The sequence below is a fragment of the Aquarana catesbeiana genome, linkage group LG03 (genome assembly GCF_042186555.1).
Source record: "Aquarana catesbeiana isolate 2022-GZ linkage group LG03, ASM4218655v1, whole genome shotgun sequence".
Taxonomy (NCBI): domain Eukaryota; kingdom Metazoa; phylum Chordata; class Amphibia; order Anura; family Ranidae; genus Aquarana; species Aquarana catesbeiana.
Window position 1 is genome coordinate 578,215,322 of NC_133326.1, and position 22,166 is coordinate 578,237,487.

The 22,166-nt window shown below is 46.4% G+C and overlaps 1 protein-coding gene across 1 annotated transcript in view; it reads left to right on the forward strand.

Annotated features, from left to right (window-relative positions):
- The first annotated feature begins 4,844 nt into the window (after positions 1-4,844).
- The window catches only part of TTLL12 (tubulin tyrosine ligase like 12), a 55,745-nt gene continuing 38,423 nt past the window's right edge, over positions 4,845-22,166 (forward strand). Inside the window, exons 1-4 of the mRNA XM_073621954.1 lie at positions 4,845-5,057; positions 10,603-10,778; positions 12,575-12,773; positions 15,836-15,995. Of these exons, the coding sequence (XP_073478055.1) occupies positions 4,926-5,057; positions 10,603-10,778; positions 12,575-12,773; positions 15,836-15,995 (667 nt within the window). The 5' untranslated portion in view covers positions 4,845-4,925. The remainder of the gene's footprint in view (positions 5,058-10,602; positions 10,779-12,574; positions 12,774-15,835; positions 15,996-22,166) is intronic.

The following is a 22,166-nucleotide window of genomic DNA, read 5'->3' on the forward strand; positions in this document are numbered from 1 at the left end:
GAATTCACTCACATTGCAAGGGGAAAGGGAGGTTAGTAGGAGAGGTTCCTTGTCATATGTAAAACTATACTGTGCTATCATTTTAGTCCCACTCACTTTTTAGGCGCAATTTGACCACGCCCAAAATTTGGCATGGAGCATTATGTATACTATGATTAGCTTACTCTATCTAGCGCTCTGCTTCCTACTCCATCTCCTTTCTTAGAGATGTTGATTTTCAAAGGCTCCCAGGGTATGTCAATATAGACTGCTTTCAGTAGGGAACTTGGCACTGGTGTCTAGGCCAACAGTAGAGTTAGGACAAATGTTTTCAAGCTTTTGCTTGCTTCACAATTGCTTCTCATCCCATACAAGTGTACGGGAATACAAACAGTTCACAGCGAGGTGTCGGTATACAGTACAGACGCGAGGTGTCGGTATACAGTACAGACGTGAGGTGACGGTATACAGTACAGACGCGAGGTGACGGTATACAGTACAGACGTGAGGTGACGGTATACAGTACAGACGCGAGGTGACGGTATACAGTACAGACGCGAGGTGACGGTATACAGTACAGACGCGAGGTGACGGTATACAGTACAGACGCGAGGTGACGGTATGCAGTACAGACGCGAGGTGACGGTATACAGTACAGACGTGAGGTGACGGTATACAGTACAGACGCGAGGTGTCGGTATACAGTACAGACGCGAGGTGACGGTATACAGTACAGACGCGAGGTGACGGTATGCAGTACAGACGCGAGGTGACGGTATGCAGTACAGACGGGAGGTGACGGTATGCAGTACAGACGGGAGGTGTCGGTATACAGTACAGACGCGAGGTGACGGTATGCAGTACAGACGGGAGGTGTCGGTATACAGCACAGACGGGGGGTGTCGGTATACAGCGCAGACGGGGGGTGTCGGTATACAGCGCAGACGGGGGGTGTCGGTATACAGCGCAGACGGGGGGTGTCGGTATACAGCGCAGACGGGGGGTGACGGTATACAGTACAGGCGCGAGGTGACGGTATACAGTACAGACGCGAGGTGACGGTATACAGTACGCGGGGTGTCGGTATACAGCGCAGACGGGGGGTGTCGGTATACAGCGCAGACGGGGGGTGTCGGTATACAGCGCAGACAGGGGGTGACGGTATACAGTACAGGCGCGAGGTGACGGTATACAGTACAGACGCGAGGTGACGGTATACAGTACAGACGTGAGGTGACGGTATACAGTACAGACGCGAGGTGTCGGTATACAGTACAGACGCGAGGTGACGGTATGCAGTACAGACGCGAGGTGACGGTATGCAGTACAGACGCGAGGTGACGGTATGCAGTACAGACGCGAGGTGACGGTATGCAGTACAGACGGGAGGTGACGGTATACAGTACAGACGCGAGGTGTCGGTATACAGTACAGACGCGAGGTGACGGTATACAGTGCAGACGGGAGGTGTCGGTATACAGCGCAGACGGGAGGTGTCGGTATACAGCGCAGACGGGGGGCGTCGGTATACAGTGCAGACGGGAGGTGTCGGTATACAGTGCAGACGGGAGGTGTCGGTATACAGTGCAGACGGGAGGTGTCGGTATACAGTGCAGACGGGGGGGGTGTCAGTATACAGCACAGACGGGAGGTGTCGGTATACAGCGCAGATGGGAGGTGTCGGTATACAGCACAGACGGGGGGTGTCGGTATACAGCACAGACGGGAGGTGTCGGTATACAGCGCAGACGGGAGGTGTCGGTATACAGTAGACGGGAGGTGTCGGTATACAGTACAGACAGGAGGTGTAGGTATACAGTGCAGGGAGGTGCATACTTCAGGTTATCTAGAGCCCAGGGCGAACATACCAAACTGCCACCCCCCACCCCCCCCACCCCCCAAAATGTATGAGCATGATGTGTCAGCAAAAATCCCCCCCCCCCACAAAAATACTGTTCTGTTCTGCATGCTTACCCCTAAGCATATATTCCCTCCTCTCAGCACAAATCTTTGCCCACCCCACAAAAAAATTCACCCCTCCTAGCACAAATCCTTTACCTATAACATTTCCCCTCCTAGTAAACATCTTCTCTACCCCCAGCAAAAATTCTCACCAAATCCCCTCCTCCTAGCACAAATCTTCTCCCACCCCCTCCAAAATTTCTCCTCTTAGTACACATCTTCCCCCCACCAGCAAAAATTCTCACCAAATACCCCCTCCTAGCACAAATCCCTCTAAATAAATCCCCCAAATTTCCCCTCCTAGAACAATTCTTACCTCCTTCTGCAACACAAATTCCCCCTTCCAACACTAATCCACTCCCCCCACCTCACATTAAACCACAGTGCCCATGGCAGCCGTCCCTCCTGCCCACCCCTTGTCCCAGCCCTGCTTCAGGGATATGACATGTCGGTATACAGTGCAGGGAGGTGTCAGTATACAGTATAGGGAGGTGCATACTTCAGGGATATGACATGTCGGTATACAGTACAGGGAGGTGCATACTTCAGGGATATGACATGTCAGTATACAGTACAGGGAGGTGCATACTTCAGGGATATGACATGTCAGTATACAGTGCAGGGAGGTGCATACTTCAGGGATATGACATGTCAGTATACAGTACAGACGGGAGGTGTCAGTATACAGTACAGGGAGGTGCATACTTCAGGGATATGACATGTCGGTATACAGTGCAGGGAGGTGCACACTTCAGGGATATGACATGTCGGTATACAGTACAGGGAGGTGCATACTTCAGGGATATGACACGTCGGTATACAGTACAGGGAGGTGCATACTTCAGGGATATGACACGTCGGTATACAGTACAGGGAGGTGCATACTTCTGGGATATGACATGTTGGTATACAGTACAGGGAGGTGCATACTTCAGGGATATGACACGTCGGTATACAGTACAGGGAGGTGCATACTTAAGGGATATGACATGTCGTATACAGTACAGGGAGGTGCATACTTCAGTGATATGACACGTCGGTATACAGTACAGGGAGGTGCATACTTCAGGGATATGACATGTCGGTATACAGTACAGGGAGGTGCATACTTCAGGGATATGACACGTCGGTATACAGTACAGGGAGGTGCATACTTCAGGGATATGACACGTCGGTATACAGTACAGGGAGGTGCATACTTCAGTGATATGACATGTCGGTATACAGTACAGGGAGGTGCATACTTCAGGGATATGACACGTCGGTATACAGTACAGGGAGGTGCATACTTCAGTGATATGACATGTCGGTATACAGTGCAGGGAGGTGCATACTTCAGGGATATGACATGTCGGTATACAGTACAGGGAGGTGCATACTTCAGGGATTTCCGCATCTTTTTATTCTAACTCTATGTACACTTGGATAGTGGGGCATGAACCTGGACACAGGGCGCAATAAGTGCGCAGGCGCCGTGTACAGCTGACGATCAGCTGTTGAACTTCAGAGACTTTTGGCGTCTCGTTTGTCTTCCATACTGCGCAGTACAAGGCGGACACTATCCGATGGGGGACAGTATTCGACAAGACACCGGTGTCTTGCCGAGAAAGTTCCCTCGGCGGATAAGGACCCCCCTGTACTGCGCAGGCGCAGCGCCTGTGCAGTACGAACTACTATGAGCCGCCGGAGTTAGCCGAAGCTCAAACTCTTCAACCAGCTGTACACGGCCCCTGCGCTCTGGGTCCAGGTTCCTTCCCCACCATCCAAGTGGACCTAGAGGGGGAATCAAAAAGAGCCGAGTGAAGCGAGGCCGTGCCCGAAGCGTGGCGAGCGAAGCGAGCCCACGAGGGGCCCTCTTACAGGCGCCGTGTACAGTTGATTTTCACCTATTCACCTTCGGCTATTTCCGCCGGATCCTACTGCGCCTGCGCAGTATAGGGGGGTCCTTATCCGCCGAGCAGAACTTTCTCGGCAAGACACCGGTGTTCTGAGGAGAAGTGTCCTCCTATCAGATAGTGTCCGAGGAGAAGGAGATGCCGAAAGTGTCCAAAGTTGATCAGCTGACCATCAGCTGTACACGGCGCTTGGGCACTTATTAGTAATGGCTTTGCAAGAGGGCCGCTCGCCACGCTTCGGGCACGACCTCGCTGCGCTCGGCATCTATTTATTCTTACTCTATGTCCACTTGGATAGTAGGGAATGATCCTGGACATAGGGTAAGAATAAAAGTGCAGGCGCCGTGTACAGTTGACGATCAGCTGTTGAACTTCGGAGACTTTCGGCTCTCGTTTGTCCTCTGTACTGCGCCTGCGCAGTACAGGGCGGACACTTTTGGATGGGGATAGTATTTGACAAGACACCGGAGTCTTGCCGAGAAAGTTCCCTCGGCGGGTAAGTTCCCCCCTGTACTGCGCAAGCGCTGCGCTTGCGCAGTACAAATGACCAGGAGCCGCCGAAAATGAAAATCTTCAATCATCTGTACACGGCGCCTGCGCCCCAGGTCCAGGCTGAAGTCCCACCATCCAAGTGGACCCAGAGGGGGAATAAAAAAGTGCCGAGCGAAGCGAGGCCGTGCCCGAAGCGTGGAGAGCGGCCCCCTAACAGGCGCCGTGTACAGCTGATTTCGCCTGTATTTCGCTGGCTATTTCCGCCGGCTCTTGCGCCTGCGCAGTAGATGGGGGTCCTTATCCGCTTTCTCTCCCCGCCGTGCTATGGGCGGGGAGAACCTGTCCGTGCAGTGGGCAGGGCAGCGTGTATATAGAAGGCAGGGCAGGTCTCCGTGTATGCAGGCGGAGCATAACAGGGCAGTGTGCTTTCTTGTGGGCGGGGCATAGTAAGGCAGTGGGAGTGTAACGGGTGGGGCATTATAAATACAATGGGCGGGGGCAGAACTAGGAAGGCCTGCGTTGAGTGTACTGGGCGGAGTTACGCTCAGACACGCCCCCCCTGCCCCCTCGCATGCTCAGATCCGCAGTCCGGGCAGCATGGCCGAGCCGGGTTACGATCAGCAGGATGAGGGATATTCGCAGTTCGTGGTTCTGCACCAGGCCGCTCTCAACTCCTCCGGGGTGCCGCCTGTGTACTGGAAGAGCCTGCACCGCAAGCTGGAGGGGGAGGTACGGGGGATCGGGGCAGGGCTGGAGAAGTTGCTGATTGGTGTGCTGCTGGCAGGAAGAGGGCACCGATATGGGCTGTCAGTAGCTGGCACTGCCATACAGTGTGATCGTACAATCTCCTCCTGTACAATATAATATGAGGATTACATTTGAACTGTGGGCAGATTTGGGATTTTCTTTGACTTTATATAGAGAGGATCAATCTCCCTAATGGGGACACAGACAGCAATAAAAACCTGCCCGGGGTTCTAATTCCTCTCCACTTTGTCCAAAACAAAAATGTTGCTCTTAGTTATTCTTTAATCATTTCATTGCACTCAGTTATTTATCAGATCAGGTGGGGGGCTCTACTACATAGTGGATGGTACATCTAAAGTAGCATGTAAATCTGTTTGTATAGTGTATGGCCAATTTAGGATTGGGTGCAATGTCGTCTTGTAACTAAGATCCACCAATCAGAAGAAGTGTGAGATCAGAGAGGAGGCTGACAGATTGTGTGATTGTACAATGCGGTGACCGGATTGCTGTGACAGTGCCAGGATTGGATGGTCACCATGAATAAGAGATCAGTCAGTGCCATGCATCCCGTCATTTTATCTGTATGTGTGGCTGCAGTGCATACAGCAGATCATCCTCTAGCTCTGGGATCACTCGGGTATTTCATACTTTGATATTTATTACAAATGTTACAATTCAGTGTTTCTATTGCTGTGATTGCTAAATAGTTGGAGGCCTCATGCAAACAGGGTGTTTGCCCATCTCTCCTAAATGCCTTTCCTCCTGGCAGCAGCGTTTTGGCAGAAAAAACACTTGGCGCGTTTAGGCGTGTCAGGTGCTTGGGCGGTCGTGTCGTCGGCCTGAATGTTAATTCATTACGGCCATTGAAATGAATTAAACGCTCAAGTGCTTGATGCTCCTAGCGTTAACCCGCGTTTAGACACGTTTACACAAGTCAAGCGATTTATTTATTTTTTCCTGCTAAAAAGCTCCTGCTTCTGGACGGGCTAGCAGTTTTTTTTTTTTTTTTTTTTTATTTCCTGATTCTAAACCCCCTATATGTGCAGGGACCCCTAGGCTAATGTGGAGGGGCGTTTAGAGGCAAAAAAATGTGAAAGAAACTGCCAGATGTCTCTAAAAGCAGCGTTTTTAATGCGCACTCTGCCTGAGGCTATAAAGTGATTGTCGCTTGGGGGGGGGGGGGGGAGTTGCCTGTTACAAAGAAGATAATGTAAATAGAATTAAAGGAGACGTCCAGCCTGAACTTCTCCACTGGATCACAGGAGTGCAAATCGTTATGCACTCCTGTGATGACCTGTTTTCAGGAGAGAGCGGTCTGAAGTCCGCACTCTGCTGACGTCACGGATATCGGTCCAGGCTCCACGTTGTCCCGACAATAAAGTCTGGATCCACCAGGTGCCTGGACTGACACTCGTCTCAGCTCGGCTCTCCAATGAGCGAGGAGGGAGAAGAGCAGAGAGCTCTGACTGACAGTCCACAGCTCTCTGCTCACTGAAAACCGAGCGATCAACGGTGTTCAAACGCTCAATTCTCAGTGCAGAGGCGCCGGGGGACAGATGCAGCATCAGACCGATGCAGAATTCCACCTAGGGAGGGTTATAACCCCTCTCATGTATTTTGTTGCCATCTGTGTCCCCTTGGGAAGACTTCCTGTCCCTTAGCCAAAACAGGTAGTGCAAGGAAATCCCTTCAACATGTGGATATCCATGGTTGTCACCAGAACTAGTGTCCCCATTGAAAGATTTCCACTCTATTACCATTCTGAGGACAACCCAAGATTAGGGATTTTATGTCACTTTAAATGATAACCCTAAACAGGATAAATGGAGAGGGTGAATATTCCTAAGGCTGCATTCACACATGATCACGGGCGGAATTGGCGCAATTCCACCCCACTTTTTCAAATGGCTGTAAAACACAGGATGCGTTTGCGATGGCATTACTTCTAATGGCACCCCAATCGCGCCGCGATTGTCACGTGATAAATCGCGCTACAATTATGGTGCTTGTCACTCAAAAAGGAACTCAAGCTACTCTCAGTCGACAGCCATGTGAAAATCATGGCGGGATTGGAGGGCCTTTAGGAGTAATGGTATCTCAAACACCTCCCGCATTTTGCAGCCATATGAAAAATAACAGGCCAGAATTGCGCCGATTCCACCTGCGATCAAGTGTAAATGCAGCCTAATGGGGGTACAGACAGCAATAAAACCTTACAGGGGTTCTAATCCCCCTCCACTCTATCCTAAACAAATAGTTTTTAGTTCTACTTTAGTACTTGAGAAGGGAGGACTCTCCACCCTTCACTCTCTTCTTCCAGACCTGCCATAGATGACAATGACTGCCTCTTCCTTCCTTCGCTTTCCATTGTGGTTCCTCCAACCAGCTATGTCAGTACTGTGTTCTGTAGCCTCATAATTGCTGGCAGATGGAACCGCAGTGCATGGCAGGGATGCCAACATATCTGACAGTCACTTTACAATAATTCAAGAAGAATATCAGGACATCCCCAGTGTCATTGATGAATCCCGCATGCACCTTCCCCCTGATGATTGGACGAGAAAGTACCCACTCCGGGCACATTAACACTGTTGTGATTTAAAATGGAATTCCGGTCAAACCTTAACTACCCTAAAAATATTCTGAGTAACTTGTGTAAGAAAAGATCTGTCTTCGTCCTTATTTTTAGAGCGCTCCAATCTGGTAATGTGATTTTTTTTTTTTTTTTTTTCTTTTTTCCTCCCCCTTATGGCTGCAAGGGGATAGAGAGAGAGAGAGCAATCAACAATCACTGGTAATGCCAGAGTGGTGATGTCTCCCATAGGCTTACTATATCCCATCTATTGTTGGCACTCCCTCCTCTCCCCTGCAGCTGGCGCTGGCTGATACAGGGGAGCCAATTGCATGACTGGACCGGAGCTGCCTAGAAATAATAAAAGTAGACAGATCTTTTCTTACACAGGTTAGTGTTATGAAGGGGAGGGAGTATTTTTAAGAGTAGTTAGGATTTGACCCAATTTTCACTGCTGCGGTGCATTTAAAAATAATACCTTATTTTTTTTTTCTGCGTTGTATGGCTTTTGGGAAGCCCATAGAGGTCAATGGTAAGGCAGTATACATGCATTGCCAACAAGCATTAATAAGCCTTGTTCATTCGCTATTAACCCTATCTATTTAAAATTTAATAACGTACATTAACCACTTCAATACCGGGCACTTCCCTCCTCCCTGCCCAGGACAATTTTCAGCTTTCAGTGCTGTCACACTTTGAATGACAATTGCGCGGTCATGCTACACTGTACTCAAATTAAATTTTTTATCATTTTCTTACCACAAACAGAGCTTTCTTTTGGTGGTATTTGATCACCACTGGGTTGTGTGTGTTTTTTTTTTTTTTTTTTGCTAAAAAAAGACAGACATTTTTGAAAGAAAAAAAAAGTTTTTCTTTGTTTCAGTTATAAAATTTTGTTTTCTCCTTCACTGACGGGCAGTGATGAGGCTGCACTAATGGGCATTGATGAGGTGGCACTGATATTTAGAATTGATGGGCACCGATGGGCTGCACTGATGGGCGTTGATAGGCAGCACTGATGAGATACTGACAGGCATTACTGATGGGCACTTATTGGCATCTGTGAAGGGCATTGACAGGCGTTACTTGGCACTTTGGGCACTGATTGGAGATTTGGGTGGGCACTCATTGGCGTTGTGGTGGGCACCTCCGATGGGGGGCTGCGCTGATAATCAATGTGCTGATTATCAGTGCACACACCCCCTCCGACAGGAGAGCCGCCGATCAGCTTTCCCTGTCAGCCCAAACCGAGGAGAGCCGATTACTGGCACTTCCTGGTTCACACTGTGATTGGTCACAGCTGATCACATGGTAAAGAGCCTCTGTCAGAGGCTCTTTACAGCGATCGGAGATGCAGTGTGTCAGAGTGACACCACACCACCGTTCTACGCGCCCCTGCGGCTTATCCTGCTGGACATCATATATTTGAACCACTTCCTGGCCGTCATTCTGCTATAGGTTGGGCGGGAAGTGGTTAAAATGCATGTCAGCACACCTGCTTAATGCTTTAAGGGCACACATGCACTATATTGCCAAAGTATTTGGACACCTGCCTTTACACGCACATGAACTTTAATGGCATCCCAGTCTTAGTCCTGAGGGTTCAATATTGAGTTGGCCCATCCTTTGCAGCTATAACAGCTTCAACTCTTCTGGTAAGGCTGTCCACAAGGTTTAGGAGTGTGTCTATGGGAATGTTTTGACCATTCCTCCAGAAGCACATTTGTGAGGTCAAGCACTGATGTTGGAGGAGAAGGCCTGGCTCGCAGTCTCCACTCTAATTCATCCCAAAGGTCTTCTATCAGGTTGAGGTCAGGACTTTGTACAGGCCAGTCAAGTTCCTCCACCCCAAACTTACTCATCCACACACATATATAGCCTATGGACTAAGACTGGGATGCCAGATCTCCCTGTATAGATTTCAATAAACCCGCTGACAGCCGCAACCCCCCCCCCCCCCCACCCCACCCACGGCTTTCAGCTGCTATATTGAAATCTATACATGGGGATCGGTGCTTGGAACTCCCCCCACCCCCATACCGATCACCCCTAAATGCTACCCCTGTATCCTCCTCCAGTTCTCCTCTGTGTGCTCCTCTTGACCCCCCTCCGTGCTCCTCCACCCCCTTTGTCCTGGATCTGTCCAGGATGGAAAGCGGAGGAAGGAGCCGGTAAATCTGTCTTTTACCGACTCCTTCCTTTTCCGAATGAACAGAGTCACTGATTCTGTCCATTCATAACTGAGCGTAAACTGTGTTTACGATGCTTTAGTTTATGAATGGAGAGTAATTGAAGGAGAATTTTTGACGCAAAAGCTAAATGCAGGTAAATGCATTTATTAAACCCAAGCAAATATCCTTTTCAGTAGGAGGGAAGAGCAATGGCAAACTGCTATATTTCTTTCCTAACAGGTTTCCTTTCAATAGAGGCATTAGGCCAACTTCCATACCATACAGGGTGTGTGGATTTGGAGGTTGGGCATGTTTTATGTCACATAGTGAACTCCCTATGGAAATAATAGACTGGTAAACTTCCATCACCCCGGGTATGTTTTCTGTAAGCTTACAACCATGCCCTGGCATGTTACACAAGCCCTCACCCTTGGCACAGGTTTGCCTGCTAAGTTCCAGCTTGGAGATCAGCATACTTATGCAGCACCTGTTTCCTTTTAGTTTTGTAAAGTGACTCATACTAAAGAAAAAAAAAAAAAACCACTGTAAAGAGTACACGGTACACCAGTGTATGCTGTTACCTTTTCAGACATCTTCCAACACCCAATTGTCCTCAGGAGCCTTTTAAAGTCAGTTTTTGCATAGTGCTTGCCAAAGGTCAAACATGGCAGTACCTGAACCTGTCTATTGTCCACTCAATCTCCCAAGGCATCCCATTTCTGACATCAATGGCTGCAGTGGTTAGTGGACCTTCAACCTCAATGTCTTTCTGTCTGTCTCCTAGATTTTTGATGCTGGCGAGTGGTTCGGTATAATGCAGGTGGAGGAAATGGAGGAAGAGGACGAGGACACAATAGAAATCGAGAGAGAACAAAAAAAGAAGGCTAACCCAGGCAACGAGTCAACCTACAAAGTGATCGTCACCAATGAGAATGGGCTACAAGCTTCAGACCCCAACAGGTTGACAGTGGCAAGATTATATAGTGATATTTCAACCCTATTGCTTTGGTCTTTCTCGCTCTCCCAATTTGACACGTATCCTGCGCTTCACTTTTTGTGGAGAATGCTGTAAATACTTGGACAGGCTTTGAAAGCAAAGATAATCAGTAGAAATGCATGCGCGTGTGCTCTTTGACCTGCCAAAGGAATTCTAATTCTGTTCAGCCAGTCTTGACATTCATACACACCTCTACTATGCTGTTCAGCCATTCAAGAAACTCCCTTATTTCCAGGCTTGGCTTTGAGGCTTTCTCTGTTGTCTTTCCACCTTGCTTGTCGCTCAATCAATCGGCACTCCACCTCTGTTTGATTAGAGGCAGTAAGCCCCTGGTCACCCCAGTGTAACTTGTCATGTGATTTGACAGGTAGTCGCACCCTATTGCCCGCATTGGAAGTCATGCTTCATATTCCCATCGCACGCGTTCCTGGATGAGCTCACAAGTATGGGTGCTGCAGCAACAACCAGCTGGATACTGGTTCAAGTCACAATGAAAATATTTGCCAGCACACCATGGAACGATGCAGATAGCATCTAAATGTGTAATTTTATTGTATGATCACAAGGAGAGTGCAACGTTTCGGAGTCACGCAGTACTACTTCGTCAGCCTGACAAAGGGGTCCTGCGTGACTCCGAAACGTTGCACTCTCCTTGTGATCATGCAATAAATTGCACATTTGGACGCTATCTGCATCGTATGGTGTGCTGGCAAATATTTTCACTGCGCTTTGGAAGTCAGTCGCGCTGATTTTGAAAGTGGTTCCTGCACTACTTTTTGCAAGTTCAGGTGTGACTTGCATAGACATCTGTGCATGAAATCGCGCAGATGTCTTCCAAATCACACCTGAAGTGGCACTGAAATGCTACTTAAAATCATGCTACTTCAAGTGAAGTAACACGATTTCAATGCCACAGTCGGTGTTACCGGGGTGTAAAGCTGAACCAGAAAGTAGCAGAGTAATGCATTCGCACCAGGAGCTTTGCATGGATAGTTTTCAGGACAGGGCTCCCAGGCATTGACATCAGGACAGAAAAGGAAGGGAAATTCAGTATTTTACAGTTGTCACCAGGAAATTACCAGAGATTTCCACTCAATTGTGTGTCTAGGACAGGAAGTATGGGAAATCTCTCCAGTAGGACACTGGTACAGGCAGACAGCTGTACTGAGTGTCTGCATGATCCACTGTTCACAGGTGCAATGCTTTGCAGGCTGCAGTGTACAAATATAATAAATGTACATTTTTTTTACCTGCAAAATCATGTGCATTTTTTTTTACAAAAGCAGAACTTGGCCTCTTAACTTTCACAAATGCAAAAATGTTTACAGTTCACATTAATTCAAAGTGACCTTTCTGTCGTTTTACAGGTCTGCATAAATTCCTGACATCTCACAGTAAACGGCAACAATGTCCGTTTTTTAAATATAGCACCACCTTTTGTATCATTAGGAATCCGCTCCAGAGCTCCACTCAATGCCCTTATCTAGACTGAGAAGAGGAGAATAAAGTCATCATTATGAGGGATTACCATGCAGGAGAGACCAGGACTATTTAGGATCCTATATTGCTAGTAATACAATTAGCTTTTTTTGGCTTATCAGGCTTATACAGACTTTTGCTTTTGATGCTTTTAAAGGGATTACACATTTAAAAAAATGCATTGTTTTATAGATGCTAGTCTTTATAGAGCTACCATTTTGGATTTGGAATATCCTCTGCTGCTGGGTTTTGGTCCTAATACATGTTTATGACATTTCAGCATTTTCCTCATTGACCATGCATGGACCTACCGCGTAGAGCATGCTCGGCGACAACTAATGGAGGTTCCTGGCCTTCTGCACCGTATGGCCAACCTGATGGGGATGGAGTTCCATGGAGAGGTCCCAGATGAAGGGGTGGTGGAAGATGTCCTTACAGAAATGTGGAAGTATAACCAGACATATCAGCTTTCACAAGGGGTAAGAGGACGAACCCTAGTCTTTTGTGTCCTTGATGTCTCTGAAGAAAGAATGTCTTGGATTTTGGTTCATTATGTTTTGTTACCATTACATTGCAGTGCTTGTTCCTTGTCTGAAGTGTACCTGTCTGCCATACGCTATAGATAATGATCTTGGAGACATAGCCAAAGATTCAGCCAACGTGTTTTTTTTTTTTTTTCCAAGGTACAGTTTTATTGAGTTTACAAAGAAACACAAACAAAGGTAGCATACCATGTGTAAGCAAGTCAGGAGAGTGGATTCAGTGTTGCAGTATCCATATCCAGTAGCATGCATGAAGGATAAGTGAACACGTTTTTAATTATATTTTTACCTCTCTATCTGGCTTACCCCAGCTATGTTTGGGGGAGAGGTATACAAATAATGGATCAGGGAGATGTACTGTATTGGGTGTTTTGTTTCTTTTCCGTATTGTCATGTTGAAGAGTATGTAAATCTAACTATGTGCTTCTCTTTTTTTGGACCAGTTTGTATGTAAAAAAAAAAATAGTGTTAAAATAATTTTGTAAAAAAAAAATACCTGTTGCTCCTCGTAGAAATTTTCAGCTGACTTGCTGTGCTCTCTGCCCGTGTTGTACTCCTTATCAGTTACATTGTTCTCAGCTATCATTGAGGGTTACAGAGCTCTGCAGCATCTATCACAATCTGCAATCTATGATTTAGGAGTTTAGTAGTTCATTCAGTTTAAAGTGTATGTAAAGCCCTAACTTTTTTTTTTTTTTTCTGTAAAATCAAGTGGGAAATAAAATCACATTTTATTGCTATAAAGTCACAATCTGCACTGAACATACATTTTTCATGTCAAAAAGTGCACCAGGTACTCAGGAAATGGTATGTCAAGGTGACAACTGTACTGATGTGGGCCCATCAGCTAAACTATGGAATAGCCAAGGAGATGCTGTGGACATGCCCAAGAAGAGCAGACTTTCAGTAAGGTTAAGCACTACGGAACAAGTTAGATCTGTGAGCAAAATCTACAGGTTAGGAAACTACGTTGGATTGCACTGGAAAAGTTAAGTTCTAGGAGCTAAACGAGGATCACATTGGAAAGTTGTATCAGGACTTTATACAGTACGGGGATGGTCTCATGTGAGCTCAGATGACACAGGAGTCCCGAGTGCGCAGAGTCTAAGAGCCAGCCAGTATTCACCAGGGACCCCCTCACAAGGGTTTGGATTTAGCTGTGTGCCGACCCCAGGTCGTGGCCCCTGGGTTCACTGTGCTCTATGCACCACAGACTAACACAAATTCAAGGGTTTGTAAAGGCAATTTTTTTTTTCTTAAACCTGTTATACTTACCTGCCCTGTGCAGTGATTTTGCACAGAGCAGCCCCCATCCTCCTCTTCTCAGTTCTGCCGCTGGCGCTCCTAGCCTTTCCTGCAGCCCATGCTCCGCTGAATGCGTGCTCGCTCCTGAGCCCTGCTCTGTGTGTCCAGAAAACAGCATAAACTCAGCCCTGCTCCCTTCTCACTGGCTGTGATTGACAGCAGTGGAAGCCCTTTGGTTGCTGCATCGCAGCCAATGAGGAGCGAGAGACCTGGGAGAGCAGCTGCTGTCGTGCACGCTGCTGGATCGAGATTGGGCTGAGGGGAGAGCTGCACACTAAAGGTTTTTTTACCTTCATGCATAGAATACATGAAGGTAAAAAAAGCTTCAGCCTTTAGAACCACTTTAAGGAAGACACCAGGAAGTAAGTCTGGAGTATCCCCATCCCTCCCTTCCTGCTGCTATTTTGTGTGGCTGCAAAGATAGTGAGGATGATTGCTGGCAACCCCTGTTATAACAAGCTATACAATATAGTGTTTGTGTTTTTTTTTGTTTTTTTTTGTTTTTGTTTTTTATGAACAAAATACCTTATTTCACAGCACCGCTGTGCAATCACATGACCTCCCGGCTGACGTCTCAGCCCTTTTTGTTGTAATTCTTATGCCCTGTACACACGGTTGGATTTTCCAACGGAAAATGTGTGATAGGACCTTGTTGGAAATTCCGACCGTGTGTAGGCTCCATCACACATTTTCCATTGGATTTTCCGACACACAAAGTTTGAGAGCAGGATATAAAATTTTCCGACAACAAAATCCGTTGTCGGAAATTCCGATCGTGTGTACACAAATCCGACGGACAAAGTGCCACTCATGCTCAGAATAAATAAAGAGATGAAAGCTATTGGCCACTGCCCCGTTTATAGTCCCGACGTACGTGTTTTACGTCACCGCGTTTAGAACGATCGGATTTTCCGACAACTTTGTGTGACCGTGTGTATGCAAGACAAGTTTGAGCCAACATCCGTCGGAAAAAATCCTAGGATTTTGTTGTCGGAATGTCCGAACAAAGTCCGACCGTGTGTACAGGGCATTAGACTGGGGAAGGAGAGCGGCGGGAGGTCATGTGACCACACAGCGGCACTGTGAAATAAGGTATTTAGCTTCATAATTAAAAAAAAAAAAAAAGAAAAAAAACACAAACACTGTGATATATAGCTAGGGGATGCCAGTAATTGTGCTCACTGACTTTACAACCACTTTAAGTTATGTAAGAACATTTGCTGATCCTTATACTGGAACCTGGTGTGTTGGCAATTTTGTATGCAGGTTTTTAATGCTGTCTGTATTCCTGCTGGGGAGATTTGCCCTCTATATTTTTCTTGCTGACCCTTGCGTCTGTTATAGAAAATGGTGGGAAATCTAAGATTAAAGCCTGTTCAGGTTTGACAACGTAAAAGGGGATTTCCTTCTGATTTGGACAGATTTCCACTTACTTCCTTTTATGTCTCTGGGACAGCAAGTGAAGAAAAATCTCCCCAACAGGACACGAAGCAAAAAAAAAAAAAAACTATGAGGCTACAAAATATGAGGATAATGGATACAAAAGTAGAAAAAAAAGTTTATAGTTTTCATTCCCTAAGTAGCTTTTATTTATTGTGCTCGGGATTGTGGATTTTGTGGTTTCAGTGCGGTGTTTTTTTTTTTTTTTGTTTTTTTTTTTTTTTAAATTACATTCACATATATTCAATCTTCAGTCTGCAGAAGAGAAAGTTCCAGTCTGGTACATCATGGACGAGTTTGGGTCTAGAATTCAGCATTCAGATGAGCCATCATTTGGGACTGCGCCTTTCTACTACATCCCCCAGCAGTTGGCTTACACCATACTGTGGCCCCTCCGAGATATAAGCAATGGAGGTATGTCCACCAGTCCTATGCTAAGTTCAGGTCATTGGCAGTAATATGAGATGTTTTGAGAAGATCAGCTGTCAGGTGTTACATCTGAGATAGGCCATTAAGGCTTCATATGCCTGTGTACCCTCTAAATATTTAGGATCTCCATGCCCAAACTGTGTGCATTTTCTCAAAGGTGAACGTTTACTGATTTTGGATCAGTCTAATTTTATAGTGAATGCACAGCCAAAACGTTCTCTTCCATGAGGGACACAGGAAATGTTAAACCTTCAGTTTTTACTGCTGCCTACAGGAGAATTGGACACTGACAAACAAAAGAACTATAGGCCAGTCCAGGATAAACAATCCTACCAGCATGCCTCAATTTTTTTGGAAGACGGATTCCTTTTTTGATCTGTTGTCAAGATAAAAGGCTAACTCCACCTCTAGCGCCATGTTACATGTTACACCTGTATTTAGGTTGCAACATGTAACCCCACTGTCGTGGTTGCAGTGTTGCAAACTGATATATAATTTTTTTTTTTTTTTTTTTTTTTTAAGTTGTACTTATCCTTTAGCCTATTTTTTTGTTAGCACTTCATTTCTCTTTCTCTTCAGTCATGGGTTCTCTACATCACTGTTAGAGCTGGTCTCTGCAATTGCAGCCAACTGGTGTGGCTTACCTTCTGCTTGACTTTTGGAGTGCCGCTTCTAGACTTTGTTTAGGGGATAGCCTGGGAGTGACCTTTGGGCACTGTGTCCCACATTAGCAGCTTTCCAGACCTCCGTTCTGGTAACGTGTTAGGAGTAGAGTCCTGGAGCGTTCTCTGCAGTTATCACAGAAGGGGTTCTTGCTAATGAACTGAGCACGGACATCATCAGCTGGGTTGTGTGGCACGTGTTGTCTGCACTCTTTTCTACCTTTTAAGCATTGAAGCAGCATCTCTCTGGTGCTGCTCCTGCATTGCAAAGAGCCACATGAAAATCTAAATTTTTGGTCTGTTCCCGCTGTCTGCCTACAGTGATTGCAGTTACCTTTGGTTTTCAACCTTTAACTGCTACTAGCGGTTGTATTTCTTGAGTACCTGAGGCCTTGCCTCCTGTCCTGAGTTATGTTGCTTTACTGTCACGTGGTTGCAATATGTCTGATTCTAGACTCTGGTATGGGGGTGCAGTTTCACTGTACCAGGTCTCCTTAGCTTTCTGGTGCAGCTTTCCGTGTTCCTACTGATGTGGCTGATGTCTGCAGCCTGGATTCGTGCATTCAGCTCCTAGAGTCTGTCTCATGTTTTGGAGCCTTCCTGAGCTCTGTCAATTATGGCTCCTTCCTTGGCCCTTTCCAAAGAGGTTTTTACTACAGTTATACATGACTTTAGGGACCAAATTAGAGCTTCTAAGACCACCAACACACTTCTGTTCCAACCTTTGTTCAAAGTCTTCCTCTACAAATATTGGAAACACCCTGATAAAATGTTTACTCCCTTCAAGAGCTTACGAGACTTGTATTAAATGTTATTTTAGCCTTTGCTGACACTTGGACAGCTTGCATTTCAGATGTTTGGGTGTAGGAGGTGTTTTTTGGAGACTACAAACTCGAGTTTCACTCCCAGCCCCTTCCTCAGTTCATCCCTTCCAACCTTCCTGTGTCACCACACAGACTAGCAGTTCTCCTCTAGGTGATCTTTTGAATCAGGGTGTCAGTGTCCCAGTTCCTGTGGCAGAACAGTGTTAGAGGTTTTACTTCAAACTGATCACAGCCCTGAAATCCATCTTGGATTTGAAAGTGCTGAATATTTTTAGTCCAGATCAGACATTTTGCTTAGAATCCACCTAGTCTGTCAAACCCTTTATACATCAGGGAGACTTTCTGGCTTCTATGGAAATCAAGGCTGTGTACCTACAGTGGCTTGCGAAAGTATTCGGCCCCCTTGAACTTTTCAACCTTTTGCCACATTTCAGGCTTCAAACATAAAGATATAAAATTTTAATTTTTTGTGAAGAATCACCAACAAGTGGGACACAATTGTGAAGTGGAACGAAATCTATTGGATATTTTAAACTTTTTTAGCAATTCAAAAACTGAAAAGTGGTGCGTGCAAAATTATTCGGCCCCTTTACTTTCAGTGCAGCAAACTCACTCCAGAAGTTCAGCGAGGATCTCTGAATGATCCAATGTTGTCCTAAATGACTGATGGTGATAAATAGAATCCACCTATGTGTAATCAAGTCTCTGTATAAATGCACCTGCTCTGTGATAGTCTCAGGGTTCTGTTGAAAGCACAGAGAGCATTATGAAGACCAAGGAACACACCAGGCAGGTCCGTAATACTGTTGTGGAGAAGTTTAAAGCCGGATTTGGATACAAAAAGATTTCCCAAGCTTTAAACATCCCAAGGAGCACTGCGCAAGCGATCATTTTGAAATGGAAGGAGTATCAGACCACTGCAAATCTACCAAGACCTGGCTGTCCCTCTAAACTTTCAGCTCAGACAAGGAGAAGACTGATCAGAGATGCAGCCAAGAGGCCCATGATCACTCTGGATGAACTGCAGAGAACTACAGCTGAGGTGGGAGAGTCTGTCCATAGGACAACAATCAGTCGTACACTGCACAAATCTGGCCTTTATGGAAGAGTGGCAAGAAGAAAGCCATTTCTCAAAGATATCCATAAAAAGTCTCGTCTAAAGTTTGCCACAAGCCACCTGGGAGACACACCAAACATGTGGAAGAAGGTGCTCTGGTCCGATGAAACCAAAATCGAACTTTTTGGCCACAATGCAAAACGATATGTTTGGCGTAAAAGCAACACAGCTCATCACACTCAACACACCATCACCACCGTGAAACATGGTGGTGGCAGCATCATGGTTTGGGCCTGCTTTTCTTCAGCAGGGACAGGGAAGATGGTTAAAATTGAGGGGAAGATGGATGCAGCCAAATACAGGACCATTCTGGATGAAAACCTGTTGGAGTCTGCAAAAGACCTGAAACTGGGACAGAGATTTATCTTCCAACAAGACAATGATCCCAAACATACAGCAAAATCTACAAAGGAATGGTTCACAAATAAACGTATCCAGGTGTTAGAATGGCCAAGTCAAAGTCCAGACCTGAATCCAATCGAGAATCTGTGGAAAGAGCTGAAAACTGCTGTTCACAAACGCTCTCTATCCAACCTCACTGAGCTCGAGCTGTTTTGCAAGGAAGAATGGGCAAGAATTTCAGTCTCTCGATGTGCAAAACTGATAGAGACATACCCCAAGCGACTTGCAGCTGTAATCGCAGCAAAAGGTGGCTCTACAAAGTATTAACGCAAGGGGGCCGAATAATTTTGCACGCCCCACTTTTCATTTTTTTATTAGTTAAAAAGTTTCAAAAATCCAAAAGATTTCATTCCACTTCACAATTGTGTCCCACTTGTTGGTGATGCTTCACAAAAAATAAAAATGTTATTTCTTTATGTTTGAAGCCTGAAATTTGGCAAAAGGTTGAAAAGTTCAAGGGGGCCGAATACTTTCGCAAGCCACTGTACATGTCCTAATTTTCCCAGTGCAACAGCGTTTTGTATGTTTTGCTGTGGGTCCCCTGCCTTTTCAGTTTTTGGCCCTGCCATTCAGCCTGTCTCCTGCACCCCAGGTTTTCAACAAGGTGCTGACAGCAGTGCTAGCCCTCCTGTTGTGGAGTACCTATATGATCCCCTGCTGAAGGAACAGTATAAAAAATATTACAGCGCACACATTCAAGAATGACATTTCCTGCAAGGCTAGTTAAAAACACCTGAACATATTCAAAAAATATGGGGGTTTGGTCACACTATATGGTCATATAGTGCTAAGCCCACTTACTGCGACAAAGTACCCCGAATTAGTGGGTCCTACCCTAGTAATAAAATGGAAGATCCTGCGTCTCAACCATGGGAGCTGAACTCCTCTATGTGGGAGAACTGAAGGGGATTCCTCCTATGCACTTGTGGCCACTACATAAGAGCAGGGTTGTCTGCTGAAGGAACAGTTGGCAGAGTAGTCTTGACATTCCAGAGGTTTCGATGGATCTGAAATCAGTGCTGAAACAGACTCATCGCTTGGACTATCTACTTTAGGTTTAGCCCTAACAACCAAGCAGTATTTTTTACCCCCAGGACAAGTTTCAGACACTCTGATCTCAGACTTGCACTCTTCAGTCTAGAAGTCATTTTACACTGCTTTTACATGAGTCCTAGGCAGGGTAGTTGCTAGGTGGCAAAAAGACCAGGGTCTAAAGCCCGAAGTTCAAGGTCAGCACGGGGGGGCTTCGGTAGTGGTGCGGGGTTTTTTGGCTGGGCGGTGTGGTTGTGTGGTGGGGGGTAAACTCACTTGCTGGTTGCTGCCTGGCTTACCAGTGCCCATCAATGCTGACCACTGAACTCGCCTACCTGATATAAACTGACCCACCTACCTGACGTAAACTGACCTACCCTACCTGACATACACACACTGACCTACCCTACCCTACCTGACATACACACACTGACCTACCTGACCAGGAGACAGACTTCATGTGTCCTGCAGCAGCAGCTCAGCTCAGCTGTGGTGTGCGAGGCAGCCAGAGGAGAGGAGGAGAGCCGCCCGAGCGCCGGGCGGAGATCAATATGGAGCGGCGGCCGCATTGTAATTCCCACCTTCTGGAGCCTGCAGCGGCTATGATGGACGTCACACGTCTCGCGGTCCCGCTATCGGACCAGTGGGACATCCATCATAGGTGCTGCAGTTTCAGAAGGTGGGACCTGCTATGTGACTCGGCGGCGCTCGGGATCAGACCCTACACCCAGAGTTGTTCCACAACCTGTGCCACAGGTGGGGAATGCCAGATGTGGACCTCCTGGCCTCCAGGTTTAAAAATTTGGATTGGTTTGTCTCCAGGTACAGGGATCCTCTATAGAATCAGTGGATGCTCTTTCTTTGTGGGTCCGGAAAATTTTGATCTATACTATACTTCCCTTGAATCTTCTTCCATGTCTGCTTCACAGGATCAAGATGAAGGGCACTCCAGTGATCCTCATAGCTTCAAATTGGCCCAGGGTGATGTGATAAGACTTTAGACACTCTGTGGCTTTTCAAGATTGACCAGATCTTCTAATTCATGGTTGATTTACCATCCTGCTTCACAGTTGCTGAGTTTCGTGGCATGACTGTTTGAAGCCTAGGCTCTGAGAGACGGGGGCATTTCTGAATTTGGTTATTCCAACAATGTTAAAACCCAGGAAGTCTACTTCTTGTAAAGTCTGTCATTGTACGTGGAAGGCAATGTCACGGAACCCCGTCGCACTCCTCTTGAGTGCTTCCGTCAGTACACTCCTTCCTCCAGTCTGGACCTTCAGATATTCCAGCCAAATGTACAACACTAACTTGTTGGAACATGGAATGGTTTATTGGCCAAGTATGCAGCCTTTTATACACTTGTAAAGTATGTCAGTCCCCACATACACAGTAACCCAAATATTTAACCAAAACATCACACAATAGTTTAGCTAACGAGGTAGGGCTGACCCATGGCTAATCCCATCCACCTGGATGACTTAGATGTCACATTGAAGACCAGCCTTGCCGACTTCAAGCTAACTGCAGATAATACACATTATCATAAGCATAAACACAGCAAACCTTCAAACAATAGCAGACCTAATTACAATTACCAATACAAACAGTGATCTCCCCTCTCAGCCTAGTAGGCAACAGACTATAGCAGGAGTCCCTAGTAGCCGACTGTCGGGCTCCAGAGGCCAATGTGACCAGCTCTTTCAATTAACATGTATAGTTCAGAATCAAACAAACCAGGAATAGTCTTTGTATATTTCCTGGGAGATATTATGGATAAATTATTACTGGTCCATTTTAAGTAATCCAAGCCACATTCTTATTGTCCATTATTTTCTTGATCACCCTGTGCCCTTAATAGACACAGGGTGACTTAGACATAGGAGGTGCATGGGGAGCTGAAGCAGGGGTTTCCCAACCTCTCCAAGGGATTCTGGGTTCCACCAGCCCCCCCCCGTCCAAAGTGACTCTCCTCACAGAAGGCATACTTCACTTGGTGTGAGGCTTGAGGCTTCTACCCTTAGAGATTCTTAGTGGGACAAACATTACCTTCCTATAGCTCGGTCTTGACCAGCCGTAGGAAAGTCAGCACTATTCAGGGTTCTTGCTAAATTTAGTTTCA